A 14,514-nucleotide genomic window follows, 5' to 3' on the forward strand; every position below is an offset into this window, starting at 1 on the left:
TTACGTCACGGTGAGGCTCTTACGAATCTCGACGAGTTGTCGTTCTTGACGGTCTTGGCGTTTCCGAAGGCCTCGAGGATGGGGTTCGCCTGCAGGAGCTGCTTCTCCAGCTCCCCCTAGTGGTCACACAAACAACCAAACACACACACACAACCAAAAAACACACACACACTCAGCATGGTGACAATATAAAGTGCGAACACACCAACATCTCAACCCTGACAGACAGCAGAGTGGTGGAGGAATCTGCAGGACTCACCGTGGCTTAGCAGCTCTTCAACTGGCGACAATTAGCGGAGGAAAAAAAAAGCGCAACACACACACACACACACACACCAGCACAAAATGCGCGCGCACACACACAAAGTAGGTCCCAGGGGAAACGTTAACCCAAACACAAGAAACCCATCACCTTAGAGAAACCCATGACCTCATGCACAGCTGGAACACCTAACCACTCCGACATCAGATTACACTCCGGTCCTCCACACACCCACCCCTGATCAGAGTCCAAAAAAAAAAAAAAAGTCACCAAAACATTCCACCTGGTGAAAACATGAGCCCTGAAACCACCTCACTCTTGGCAGCGATCTGCAAATGCGTTCTCTGATAAAGGGTTTACATGAATCAGATAATAATCAGATTACCCTCCGACTACATGACTCACCTCAAGTGTCGTTCTATTAAAAATAACGAACGTTACCAAAACACAGAACCCGTCTTAATTCTCATGTTCTCTATGCAGCTATACGAAACAAACGAGTGATGAGATCAGATTATCCGATGCATGTACACCATTAATCTGATTAACACCCGAACTAAAACCCTGCCATTTTACTGGCTGCTTCTGAAACGCGACGCGTCATTGCTGCTGTATTCGGATACAAAATGCCACCGTTTATCAACCTGCATAATCCGATAACCTCTGAAATCTCGTCGCTATGGTAACACAAACACGTTTACTCCTTAATACACAGCGACTGTAGCACCAACAGCCACCAAACTCCGTGCTTCCTCCTGTATCCATGACAACAACCAGCTGTACGATACACATCACTACGTCAGATCCGTACGATGTTAGCATCGATGCAGCGCCTGCGAGGATCCGAGTGTTCCTTTAAAGATTAGATTCGGGTTTTTTGTGACGATAATGTGTCCTGTTTGTAAAGCGCCTGCCTCACAGAATTCACTTTAAATAAAGTACAGTGCAAATAAAATAAATCTTATAGCTTACATTCAACTTGTTATACAAAATAAAAACTTATTTGTAATTATACAGGGTCAGTCAAACATTATGTTAAGACTTAAATGGTACAAACCATTTATTTCACCAAAAGCGTACATCATACGTGCAAGAGGATTTACAGGACGGACTCAACCTGTCCACCATCGCGAGCAACAGCGGCATTTAAAGCCCGGACGCACGTTTCACGGCGCACCACGCATTCGGGAGAAAAATAATCCACGGGTGTTCACATAATTTTGACTAGCCCTGTATGAAGAAAAAAACAAACCCCAAAATTAAAATTACTTTTAAAAATGAATTTGAAAGAAAAAAAAAAAAAAAATTTAGATCAGATTTTAGAAATCTAACAGATTATATTTAAAATAAATAAATAAAAATATTAAATAACTGCCGTGACACAAAAATATGAGTCTGGATGGGTTTCTCCTGCAGTGTATTTATATTTAAAATAAATAAACCCATCCTTTTCTTTTCCCCCTCCCTTTAAATTCAGTTTCCATTGCTTTATTACATACAGACGTGTTAAAAAAAAAAATGGATCATTTAAAAAAAAAAACCCACACCAGTTGTCTTGTCGCACAGAAATCTCCCCTAAAACGCCTGTACATTATGTGATCTAGCCCTTTATTAGCATTAAACATTAACAAGAGCAGGCTTCCGGTTCAGAGCTCAGTGATCCGCGTGAACGAGCCTGTCCGGAGGGGGTGTTTCCCTCACGATGGGAAACGTCTAAAACGATCAGGAGTGTTTGAGATGGGCGTGGTCATCAGCGCTGTAACGGATTCCCGTGGAGGAAGCGTGAAGTTACACAGGCCGGGTTTCCCCTCGGTGCTGGGAAGAGGAGCGCCGCTGACCTGCGGGTCACGACAGGGACGTCGGTTAAACAAACACGCATCACCCGACCTGCTGTTTCACACAGCGATCGCTATAAACGCACAGCTCATAAACTGCAAATGAACCATCTGATACGAACTGAAATGAAAGAAAGAACTGTAGGTAAAAAAAAAAAAAAAAGCCGTTTTTGTTTCGTTTCTCCTGCGAGACAGTAACGCGCCGGTTCCACAAGGTGGCAGTAATGTAATCCTGACTGCCCTGAAACTCCAAAGAAGATGAAGTGCACCGTACGGGACACAGTGTGAACACGCAGAGATCCTCTTCACTTCTGTTTTCGTACGTCCTTAATGAGTAACAAAATCACAACACACAAATGCAGAGCAAGCGCGCGCGCACGCACACACACCAGCTGATCCCAAACCCGAACCCACACGCTGACAACAAACAAAGACGGAGGCCATTCAGACAGACTGGATTTTTCCGGTTTCGGAGTCGCTGGGCGTGTTTAAAGCATTCCACGTAACTCTAAATAAATAAACATTAATTTACGTGTCAAATTGCTGTGCAGTAAGACACTTCGTGCGTTTTTAAAATCACGCTGTTATTGGAAAATAATCAACGTTGTCATGGTGACCGCTTCTCTACATCTCCGCTTCATCGCCCACGTGGCTGATTATTTTCCTCCAGCAGCACCGCACACGCAGTTTTATTTATCTATCCATCCTTACGCAGCCCCCTCAGGGAGCCAGTCGGACGTCGCGCAGGTTCTCGGCGTTTCTTGGTTATTGTGCGTGTAAGAATTCAGCGAGCGTGTGTTTGGTGAAGTAGGCGTGGCTTATTAGTAAGCTGGAGTGAGACTGGAACATTAGCGTGAACAGTGTGTGAGCAGCAGGACTCGTGATGGAGTTAGTGAGAGGGTCGACAGCATGGGTCACTCACGGGCTACGAAAGTGAAGGAAAAAAAACCCCACATGAGCCTGGCAATATATTTTGGCACCCCACTTATTTTGGTGCATCATGTTAATTACTAGCTGTCGTCTGTCTGAATGGCGGCTTCGCTCTGCACGCAACCAGCTAGAGCCCCACTATACAGCGCACATCAGCCGAGAGAGAGAGAGAGAGAGAGAGAGAGAGAGAGACACACATACAGAGAGAGAGGGAGGGGTGAACAGAATGGGGGTAACTCACATGTGACAGGACCGAGCTGCTCTGTTGATGGAAAGAAGAAACAAAACTCAAACTCTCACTCAAATACACCCCTACACACACACACACACACCCGTCCGAGGTTTTGAAAAGAACCAGGTCCCTTTTGAGAATAAATCTCTGACGGATGAAAGTGTGGAGTCTCTCAAATGACCCAACCAATCAGCACCCTCCGTTTCACCTCAGACTCCGCCCACTTTCCCTAATCCTCATGACTTTGTGCACTTCAGCTCCGACGGTGAACGGAGGCTCCGGGCTGAACAGATGAAACTGATGGACAGTGAGCGGAGTGCAGCGGTGAGGACTGGAGGATGTTAGCTGGAGTCACTTTTCACCAGAACTGGAAGATGTTCTACAGGACGCGTTTCCCTCTGAAAGCCCTCGCGCTCCTGCGACGCCGTGTGCAGATCCTCGGCGCGGGTTCAGAAGTTAAAGGGCTGAGTGAGCGTTAGCAAACTACGTGTGTGTTGAAATGTCCGGCTGCAGATTAATAACAGCTTCAGTGCTTCAACCCTGAACACTCGGGTTAGTGACGCGTTCCTGAACATTTATAGAGGTGAACTCACTCTCTCTCTCTCTCATGAGCCACGCCCCCATCAGGAGAGCACATGTAGTGTGACAATGTATTTAAAACACACACCTGATATATGAGAGAGAGAGACCGACCGACAGAAGAGGAGCGAGGGAGGAAGAGAGAGAGACCGACCGACAGAAGAGGAGCGAGGGAGGAAGAGAGAGAGACAGACCGACAGAAGAGGAGCGAGGGAGGAAGAGAGAGAGACAGACCGACAGAAGAGGAGCGAGGGAGGGAGAGAGAGACAGACCGACAGAAGAGGAGCGAGGGAGGGAGAGAGAGACAGACCGACAGAAGAGGAGCGAGGGAGGGAGAGAGAGACAGACCGACAGAAGAGGAGCGAGGGAGGGAGAGAGAGACAGACCGACAGAAGAGGAGCGAGGGAGGGAGAGAGAGACAGACCGACAGAAGAGGAGCGAGGGAGGAAGAGAGAGAGACAGACCGACAGAAGAGGAGCGAGGGAGGAAGAGAGAGAGACAGACCGACAGAAGAGGAGCGAGGGAGGAAGAGAGAGAGACAGACCGACAGAAGAGGAGCGAGGGAGGAAGAGAGAGAGACAGACCGACAGAAGAGGAGCGAGGGAGGGAGAGAGAGAGACAGACCGACAGAAGAGGAGCGAGGGAGGGAGAGAGAGACAGACCGACAGAAGAGGAGCGAGGGAGGGAGAGAGAGACAGACCGACAGAAGAGGAGCGAGGGAGGGAGAGAGAGACAGACCGACAGAAGAGGAGCGAGGGAGGGAGAGAGAGACAGACCGACAGAAGAGGAGCGAGGGAGGGAGAGAGAGACAGACCGACAGAAGAGGAGCGAGGGAGGGAGAGAGAGACAGACCGACAGAAGAGGAGCGAGGGAGGGAGAGAGAGACAGACCGACAGAAGAGGAGCGAGGGAGGGAGAGAGAGACAGACCGACAGAAGAGGAGCGAGGGAGGGAGAGAGAGACAGACCGACAGAAGAGGAGCGAGGGAGGGAGAGAGAGACAGACCGACAGAAGAGGAGCGAGGGAGGGAGAGAGAGACAGACCGACAGAAGAGGAGCGAGGGAGGGAGAGAGAGACAGACCGACAGAAGAGGAGCGAGGGAGGGAGAGAGAGACAGACCGACAGAAGAGGAGCGAGGGAGGAAGAGAGAGAGACAGACCGACAGAAGAGGAGCGAGGGAGGAAGAGAGAGAGACAGACCGACAGAAGAGGAGCGAGGGAGGAAGAGAGAGAGACAGACCGACAGAAGAGGAGCGAGGGAGGAAGAGAGAGAGACAGACCGACAGAAGAGGAGCGAGGGAGGGAGAGAGAGAGACAGACCGACAGAAGAGGAGCGAGGGAGGGAGAGAGAGAGACAGACCGACAGAAGAGGAGCGAGGGAGGGAGAGAGAGACAGACCGACAGAAGAGGAGCGAGGGAGGGAGAGAGAGACAGACCGACAGAAGAGGAGCGAGGGAGGGAGAGAGAGACAGACCGACAGAAGAGGAGCGAGGGAGGGAGAGAGAGACAGACCGACAGAAGAGGAGCGAGGGAGGGAGAGAGAGACAGACCGACAGAAGAGGAGCGAGGGAGGGAGAGAGAGACAGACCGACAGAAGAGGAGCGAGGGAGGGAGAGAGAGACAGACCGACAGAAGAGGAGCGAGGGAGGGAGAGAGAGACAGACCGACAGAAGAGGAGCGAGGGAGGGAGAGAGAGACAGACCGACAGAAGAGGAGCGAGGGAGGGAGAGAGAGACAGACCGACAGAAGAGGAGCGAGGGAGGGAGAGAGAGACAGACCGACAGAAGAGGAGCGAGGGAGGGAGAGAGAGACAGACCGACAGAAGAGGAGCAAGGGAGGGAGAGAGAGACAGACCGACAGAAGAGGAGAGAGGGAGGAAGAGAGAACATGAGATTGACAGAAGGAGAGAGAGAGAATATATGAGAGCAAGAGACAAAGACTGACAGAAGAGGGGAGAGAGAGAAAAACACTGGAGGATAGACAGACAGACAGGCAGGCAGACAGACAGCTCTAACCTGATCTTTCTTGGTCTTGTGAGATGAAGCCACATGGGCCAGATACTGAATGACCTTCTTGGTGTTCTCCGTTTTCCCAGCTCCAGACTCGCCCCTGATCACACACACACACACACACACACTGTAGTACTCTATTCTCTGCAGGAAAGCCCAGGCTGTGTGTGCGCTGAATGCCTCACTCACGTGCACAGGATGGACTGATCCTCACGGTCTGGAGGAGAGAGAGAGAGAGAGAGAGAGAGAGAGAGAGAGAGAGAGAGAGAGAGAGAGGGGTGGGGTGGTTTAGCCGTTAGCTGTGTGTTTCAGTGTAACTTAACTGTACACACGCCTCGCTAACAGGAAGTGCTCATCCTACACACAAACACGATCCTGCTGACTTTTCAAAAGTACCAGCCTCACCCGAGTAAGCTGCAGCTCACACCCCGAGAGCACACGCGCGCGCGTCACACTCACCCTGCATCATGCTCCTGTAGGCCGTGTCTGTGATGGCGTAGATGTGCGGCGGCATCTCATGCCTCTTCTTGCCCTTGTACATGTCCACAATCTCCTCGGAGTAGATGGGCAGGTTCTTGTAGGGGTTGATCACCACGCAGAACAGCCCGGAGTACGTCTACACACACACACACACACACAGCTGGGTGATATGACAATATACCAATATCGTGATAAAATCGTCACAAAATCGTCAGTACTTTTTAAATTGAATTCAAATATACTGCATTCGTTTTTAAAATACAGTTTTTTACAGAAAAAAAACCGATTCTGCTGAGAGTCTGTAAACAATCCTGGGCTGCAGAGATATCTTCAGGTATCACGATACGATATTTCAGTCATATCGCCCCACCCCCTTCTACATTTACTTCAGAAAACGCTCTTAAAATGTTCAGACATTAAAATTCTACACTTAAGCTATAAAACAGTGAAGTTAAACCTTTAACAGATTAATTTTACTTTGCAGTTTTCACATTTTTATAAAATCGTTAAAAAAAAGTTTTAAAAGGTAGATTTTTCCTCTAATTTTAGTTTACTTAATTTCCCCCCTTTTCAGAATGCGAGTTATTTTGAATATATTAATTTAAAACTACATTAAATAAAGTAAATATTAAATAAAAGCAGCATCAAACCAGGATTTGGAAAAAAGGGGGAAACCCCCCACATTTGTGTTTGTCGTTTGTGCGGAACCCTGTACATCAGGTATCAGAGGCTACGTTCACACTGCAGGCTGAAGTGACTCAAATCCGATCTTTTCGCCCATATGTGACCTGTATCCGATCTTTTGACAATATGAACGACACAGATCCGATTTTTTCAAATCCGACCCAGGCCGTTTGGATATGTGGTCCTAATTCCGATTCCTATCCGATCTTTTCATATGCGACTTCAGTCTGAACCGCCAGGTCGCATTCATCCGACTTACACGTCATCAACAACCCACAAACGTCACTATTCTGCGCTGAAGTAGGCGGCGAGTCTCTCAAAAAAAGTTACAACATGGCGCATAATCACGGGCGCAGATAGAGGGTGGGACGGATGGGATTCGTCCCACCCAGATTTAAATTTACCTCGTTCGGTCCCCCCCACTTATAGGGAGGAAAAAACGTCTATGCTGTCTTTCTTTGCATAAGGCAAACCTCACGGAAAAATCAAAAGACTAATTACCATTCGGTTTATTGAGGTGCACGGCAGTGTATACATAGTTGCAACAACTCACATAAAACAAAGACTGATATTCGGTTGGTTGAGCTGCGCAGACTGCACAGGTTGCAAGCTCGAGCTTGGTTGCTATGGTTACTAACAACAAGTCTGACAGGCATATCGGGGTTGGGGTGCTGGCAGCTTTGTCCCCCCCCCAGTTTTTTGTCCCTCCCAGTTCAAAAAACGTATCTGCGCCCCTGCGCATGACATCAATGCGAGGGACGCTTCGGGCTGTGAAGGTTCTGAATCTTCTCAATGGAAGGACGCAGAGGTTAGGGAGCTGATTTCCATTTGGGGGGATGCAGCTATTCAAGCTAGATTGGATGGGTCATACCGCAACCGGGCGGTTTTACTTCCGTAAACACTGGCCATGCTCACTGCGTGTGACGTCATCGTATCCTGCAATGCGCATGCGGAACACTTTTAGGTCGCTTTTCGTTCATACTGAGGATCACATACAAGTCGCATATATTTGTTAATGTGAACGACCTCACAAAAAAAATCGGATTTCACAAAAAAATCGGAATTGAGCATTAAGCCTTGCAGTGTGAACGTAGCGAGAGTTATCTTAAACAGTCATGAGATTTAGAATGAACATTAGGTCAGCTTTTATATTTGGCTGTTTTCTGCACAGACTGAAAGTATACGCCCCCCCCGGACGGTATGGACCCTTTTCACGTGACGTCACGACAAACGCGGCCGCCATTTTGGACATGAACTACCAGTAGTCTACCACAGCCAACAACGAGGAACGACGGCGAAGCATCGAAAGGAATATAGCCATCAAAGAAAGTTTTTACTTTCAGCAAGACTTCCATCATGCCATTATATTGTTGTGCACCTGGATGTAGTAACCATCAACACACAAGGCAAGATTTATCATTTTATCGGATCCCGACAGATGCTGACCGACGGAGAAGATGGATGGTCTCTAAAATATTGGCAAAATGATGTTTATTGACATAGCAATCGTGTGTAACGGGAAGCATTTGCATATCCGAAGTGTTGTGTTTACATCAAAGATAAAATAAACCGATATGACAACGACTGCTGCTGCCAGGTTGGGGACACAAACTAGTAGAAAGGAAGTGTGCCAACAGACTTCCTTTGTGGTCGATTCTGCTTTAAGGTAAGATGCATTTTAATTATTCGTCTGCTGTGGGTTTGGAATCGGTAGCCTGAGCGATTCGTTCATGTCTGTGGTGCCATTTGTTTGTTGACGCGTGTTGAAATGGAAGATTGGTTGTTGACATGATTTCCAGTGATGCTTTGGTGCTGCTGTGGATCAGATGTGTTGAGTAGCCTGACTGTTTTTTTTTTTCTTGCGTGTGGTATCATTGTTGACGCGAGGTTGTTTTTTGAACATGCCAATGCGGACACGATTTCCCCTGATGAGTTATGACTTCAGACGCGATGCGTGTGTGGAGTCCGCGTGATATGTGCGTAAGATAGGCTTCTCATGTGTTTGGAGATCCGCGCTCTGAGACAGGCGCAAGCGCCCCCCCCCCAAGGGAAAAAAAGGGACCCCCCGATAATATCGGCATAGTTCGAACACTGGGTTGGAGAAAGTAATGGCAAATAGTGAGTGCACAAACCATAGAAGGTAAACTGTACACAGCGCCAGGGCAGTGTGATGGTATGTCTACTTTTAGATTGTGTTAGCTTGTCAATGAACACACTCGTCACTCGACGAGTTTCACGTCTTTACGACGGATACTTAAATGTGTGTTAGGTATTATTGTTGCAGTCTAAGCAGTCATTGTAGCAGCTAGATGAGCGAGAACCGAAAGGGTCTGTGCCATAAACCGTTATTTCTTCATGTCCAAAATGGCGGTCGCGTTTACGAAGGTCACGTGAGTGAAAATACAGCGCCTTCAAGAGAAGGGAAGGGGGAGGGGTTAAACTGTGGCGACTTTGAAGAATCTAAAATAATTATTTATTAAAACGCCGTGTGTCATACAGTTCCGCATGTGTATATACTACTACCAAAAAAAAAAAAAGTCACCGACACTATCTAAAATCGCTTAAGGATTTAATTTGCATTTTAAAAATCTACGTCTTCCCTTTGCTCATTACACATCTTGGATTCACTGTCCATGCGCTACCGTCTTTTATACATTTAAAAATCCATTTACATCTTTCTATTCACGTCATGTTATGTCACTTCCTGTTACTCGTAAGCCCCTGATCAGACGGTGACCTGACTTCATCTCCAGCGACTCAATCCATCAGACTTTCAATTGACCGACGGTCTATTACGCATCGATCAATCATCGCTTGAACTGATCCAGGAACGGAAGGAGCTCCAGACGGCGTCTCGCAGGCGGGAAGGTGCAGCACAAATCAAAGCCAAATCTAACCGTCTGTATGGAGGATGGAGGAAAGGACCGAGGGCCATCACTCCGTTTCTCCTTCTCCATTTTGCAACTCAGGAAAGATGACAGATGTTTCCTGAGAACAGGCGCGTGCGCGTGCAGAAACAGCAACAGATGAGGAATCCATGATCACGAGGTGTTTTAAGTGAGAGCTCTGATGAAACATCTCAATCTCACTGTGTGGAGCCGAACAAATCAGGAGTGAGTCATGTTCAGGGCCTGGAACATCTCATGTGCACGCGCACGCCGCTGTAGAGATGTTTGTCCTCCTCTCTGCTGAACATTGTTCCCTAGAGCTTCCTGTTTACGACTGAACTCTAAACAGGGAGAACACATCCTGTCTCTCGGTGCGCGCGCGCGAGAGAGAGAGCGAATGAGCGAGAGGTCAGTGAAGCGTTCCGAGACGGGTTATTAGTGGAGCGCACAGGGAGACGCAGGACTGGCTGGAGTCCAGGCGAGGCACGAGCAGATCCAACACACGGCTAGTCTCATCCCGCGGCTACACACACTTCTCATTCTTTCTCTCTCTCTCTAAATAACTCATCCCTGCTGTAACAGCAACAACATTTTTCAGAGTCGAAACCCTGAACAACAAACCCCCGAGGTTTGAGCAGCGTCCGACGTCTCGATGCCTGAACAGACGATTTTCATTATCCTCAGAGAGACGGTTTTAACGTCAGCGCTTACAGCAGGGACGCGCGAGTCCCGGGGACGACTCGAGCTACAGAGCAACAGGCAACTCGCGCACATCGTTCATCTTTTGTGGGCGTGGTCTACTCCGGGTTTTAGAAATCTAACCACTTAAAGCTAGACGGCCTCTCAGATTTTTCAAGTGTAGGTCATCAAAAGAATTTTCCCCGACACCCAGTTATTTTTGTTGAGTGACTGAAAGCTACTCAATTCGAATCACAGACTTCCAATTTTATTAAAAAGCAAACAATTAATGAATTTATCTCCACGTGGCTCTAAATTCTCCGCTATTTTTTCCTGCTTCACCATGACCCGATTCAAGACACTACATCATGCATCACATCACGTGGTGGGCTTTCCCCGTTCACGCAAGGCATTGTGGGATACAAATTTGAAACAGGAGAGAAAAATGGAGGACGCGAGTGCGCGAATGAAACGTGAAAGACCGACTACAGTAACGAGAAGAAAAGACGCTATGTTCTATACGAAGGAAAGGAAACGCAGGACCAAACTAATAAATATCGGCGCTCAGCGAGCACCTCGGTGTGATCAGCTGTTCGTTTAGCGACAGAATGATGGAACTGTCAGTGCACGCTCAAAGGGAAACCTGTAGATGCGCATGTGCACACGGACTTCCTCGGTCTGCTTGACTGCGCGATTTCATGCGCGTTATTTGCTTTAATCCCCTCAAATTAAATAACTTCCCAGCCACAGAACAGAACGGCCTGATATTTTGTGAGATATTACAGAAAAACATATCACAACGACCACATTTCAGACGGAACTAAATTTCACCCATTTTATGAAATCAAAAGGCCGTCTCGCTTTAAACACTAGTTACATAATTGGTGCGAAATTTGGACTGATTTACACGTTGAGTACTCAGCTTTCATGCTAGCATCATCTTCAGATTAGCAAAGCAAGCTAACTGTACTAGCAACTTAAACACCAGCGATCTCTGTTACATCTTTCAGAGGGTTAGTCATTTTTCTTCATAACGTCTGAAACTGTTGTCGCTTTGAGCAGACGGAAAGCAGCTGCTTAGCACAACCAAGCCACTCGCTACAGTAGTTTTAACAAAGCTAACGTAGCTAAAGACTTTTTTTCCCCTTCATAGAAGCTAGCATGTTATCCAACAGCTGGGAATCTCCGAGCTACTGGGCGGCCATTTTAGGCTCCTGTTTGATTCACTAATTGAGGATAAATATCGCGTAGTGCTGCTTCACTACAGCTTCTGCCCTGGAAAGATCAAATCGTTCATACATCCGGTGTCCATTTTGGTCTTTTCGAACACCACGCCTGATTAAACTCAAGCGTTAAGGATATAAGGGACTTACATAGATGAGGCCGGAGTAGTATCTCTCCTTCAGGTTGTGCAGCACGGACGCTTCGTTGAGGCACGTCAGCTCGGCCATGTCCTCCACCTTGTTGAACTTTGGCGGGTTCATCTTCTGGACGTCGTCCTTGTTGATGCGGAGCTTCTTGCCCGAGTCGGCGAGCTCCACCACCACCTCATCGCCATGTTCCTCCCTGAGAGAACCGGCCTCGAAGCCCAGCCGCTCCGACGGCACCCACACCAGCTTCTTGGAGGCCCAGTCGGCCTGCGCCAGCGGGTTGTTCACCACCGAACGGTCCACGTACAGGTACTTATCCGCAGCCGACATGGTTGCTGAAGGGAAAACATCAAAAAGATGAAATTAGACAAAAGGACACCTTTGAAGAATCAGAACACCTTCAATTATCTCAACTGGGATTCAAAAAGGAGCGTGGACTCCTGGACACACCTAATTCTTTACTTTTATTCAGTCACTTCATGGCTTTTTAAAAAAAAAAAAAAAAAAAAGGCATTGATGTCATTTCTCTTTACTTAGTTGAGCGGTTCATGACATCGGTATTGCATTAATTACCTTTCGACGAGCCACCTGCTAATTGAAAAGCATTCCAGGTGACTACCTCAGAGCTGGTTAAGATGATGCCAAGTGTGTGCAAAGCGTCAAGGGAAACACTGAATACGCTGAAGAATCTAAAATATGAAACTTATTTCTTTTAACACTTGTTCTTTACCGCATAATCCCATACATTATTTCAGAGTTGTGATGTCTTCGCTTTTGTTCTACAATGTAGAAAATACAGAAAAACCTGTGAATGAGGAGAGTAGGGGGTGTACAAACTTAAGTGGTACTGTCCATTTAGTTGCTGAAATTTAAACCCATGACCTCATGATAAACAATAAGATCTGAAAAGGAATTAGTGAAGAAAATGTTAATCGGTTTCTCTGAAAGTGAACAGAGAGTAACGTAGATTTTAATTCTTTCCACGTTCACTGGATATCAGCAATCATGCGCCGATAGTCTAGTAGTAGAGCAGCTAATCAGCTCATATACCGCGAGTAGAGAAAAACAAAATGGCGGCACGTGCTACTGAACCAGCCGAGGACGAAATTTAAAAAAAAAAAAAAAAAACCCTCAAACAAAACTCCAAAAAAATACAAAGAAGCCACAAAATACGGAATCAAAGTACGACAGTAAGAACGCATCTTTCCCCCCCCAAGAATTATCGCATTTTTCACAAATCGCTTGTCATTTTGCCGGTTTGTTTACTTTCTAAGCGGAAAAGATTTTGTATCAAGTTTTAAATTTATTGAATTTGCAAAAAATAAAAATGCTCCGTTTCTCAAAACTCCGTGAACATGGACAGAATTTAAAAAAAAAAAAAAAAAAAAAAAGTTATTCCACTCAATCTCGTCGTACATGGATTATAGAGAACTCGGTGCTACGCGCCTCATCAGCTATCAGCTCACGTACGACTTGATTTCGTGGAATAACTTAATTGTTGTGCACTTTCCTGGGAGCATCCTGGATGAGACGTTTAAACACGTCTTAAAGTCTGGAAAACACGTTTCGATCCAAGTATCTCTGCAATTTCCTCATGTTGGAGGAACTTTTTTTTTTTTGTTCTTTTGACCCCCCAAACATGCTTTATATCATTTTTACACAACCCAGGGTCACTTTTACTCGCTTTGCACTTTTTGGATATGATATGAAAATCATTTTAATACATTTCTGCTCTCTCCTCCTCACAAATCATCCGATATCTCGCGTGCACCAAAAAAACAACAAAAAACACACACCGCACAAACCCAACCCAACCCATAACTAACGAGTGAACATGGAACTCGTCTTTCCTTTTGTTTCTTTCTGTAGGATTTCCAGGCACGCAGAACATCAGAAGGAAACCAGGATTACAGGTCTGCATGCTTTAGTGTAGATTTGACTGAGCAGACTCCATATTTTTGAACTGTAGATGATCCCGAGCGTGAAGAACCTCCATTTAAAACGTTACGTTTCTACAAACTTCTAGCAAAACACACAAACTGGGGGGGAAACCCATGTAAATAAAATAAAAAAAAAAAATCCTGTGTGAAATGAGTGATAATCTGACAAAACTGCTGTGGTGCTGGAAGAAGTGAAATCCATAAATAATTTAATCATCGTCATCAATAATACATGCAAAACCATTAAAAGCTTTTAAAAATAAGTATCCAGATCTACTAGATGTCAAAGAAACGTTCATAAAGTCCAGAAAGACAATTAATCGCTAATTTAAAAATAATCAGATTCGACACTGCTACAAGCAAAAATAAATAAATAAAAAACAAACCCCACCCCACACACACACACACACCAAACCTCACACACCCTTTCAAAAAAAAAACCAGCTCTGTAAAGGCATTAGTGCCATCCAGGTTTATTTTGAAAGCTGCAAACTGAAAGCCCGTGCAGCCTCGCCCTCGATAATAACGTAGTGAGAAGACAGAGATGCACGAAGCTGTGTCGCTCCACACACACACACACACCAAACTTCCTGCAAAAATCACAGCTCAGAACATGAAGCTCGGTTTGC

At 46.4% G+C, this 14,514-nt stretch overlaps 1 protein-coding gene across 3 annotated transcripts in view; it reads right to left on the reverse strand.

The window, feature by feature from the left end:
• The window catches only part of LOC132870641 (myosin-9-like), an 88,836-nt gene that overhangs the window by 40,283 nt on the left and 34,039 nt on the right, over positions 1 to 14,514 (reverse strand). For 2 of the 3 annotated variants that reach the window (XM_060904389.1, XM_060904388.1), the window contains exons 2-7: positions 11,949 to 12,280; positions 6,305 to 6,461; positions 6,035 to 6,062; positions 5,852 to 5,945; positions 3,269 to 3,289; positions 24 to 116 (exon numbers count right to left, since the gene is read on the reverse strand). In XM_060904389.1, the coding sequence (XP_060760372.1) occupies positions 24 to 116; positions 3,269 to 3,289; positions 5,852 to 5,945; positions 6,035 to 6,062; positions 6,305 to 6,461; positions 11,949 to 12,275 (720 nt within the window). In that variant the 5' untranslated portion in view covers positions 12,276 to 12,280. The remainder of the gene's footprint in view (positions 1 to 23; positions 117 to 3,268; positions 3,290 to 5,851; positions 5,946 to 6,034; positions 6,063 to 6,304; positions 6,462 to 11,948; positions 12,281 to 14,514) is intronic. The other variant, XM_060904390.1, reaches the window with a different exon arrangement.

This window comes from Neoarius graeffei, chromosome 22 (genome assembly GCF_027579695.1).
Source record: "Neoarius graeffei isolate fNeoGra1 chromosome 22, fNeoGra1.pri, whole genome shotgun sequence".
NCBI classification, from domain to species: domain Eukaryota; kingdom Metazoa; phylum Chordata; class Actinopteri; order Siluriformes; family Ariidae; genus Neoarius; species Neoarius graeffei.